Source organism: Buceros rhinoceros, unplaced genomic scaffold, assembly GCF_000710305.1.
Source record: "Buceros rhinoceros silvestris isolate BGI_N320 unplaced genomic scaffold, ASM71030v1 scaffold9674, whole genome shotgun sequence".
Classification (NCBI taxonomy): Eukaryota; Metazoa; Chordata; class Aves; order Bucerotiformes; family Bucerotidae; genus Buceros; species Buceros rhinoceros.
In genome coordinates this window covers 1-253 of record NW_010407638.1, presented here as the reverse complement: position 1 = coordinate 253, position 253 = coordinate 1, and the positions used below count along the sequence as shown (strand labels likewise).

General features: G+C 54.9%; 1 protein-coding gene across 1 annotated transcript in view; it reads right to left on the bottom strand.

The window, feature by feature from the left end:
- GALNT4 (polypeptide N-acetylgalactosaminyltransferase 4) overlaps window positions 1–206 on the bottom strand; it is a 1864-nt gene extending 1658 nt beyond the window's left edge. Inside the window, exon 1 of the mRNA XM_010134549.1 lies at window positions 16–206. Coding sequence (XP_010132851.1) covers window positions 16–206 — 191 coding nt within the window. The remainder of the gene's footprint in view (window positions 1–15) is intronic.
- Between the last annotated feature and the right edge of the window lie 47 nt (window positions 207–253).

Here is a 253-nt window from a genome sequence, read left to right as displayed (position 1 = left end):
AAAGTGGGCGGAGCCAAATCCACAGCCTCTTCTGCTCTGTCAGAGAAGCGCCTCTCCCATTTTCCTTTGGTGATGCTCTCTCCCGAGAAGGAGGCACCGAAGGAAGAAACCGACAGCTCGACAACGAAGTAAGCGATTGTCAAGAAGCCGAGAAACACGCAGCTTTTGCGCACCCACGTCCATCTTCTCGTCAGACGGATCCTCATCGCTGGCGACTAAAAGCAGACCCTAGCAGAGAGGAGCTCCGCGAACT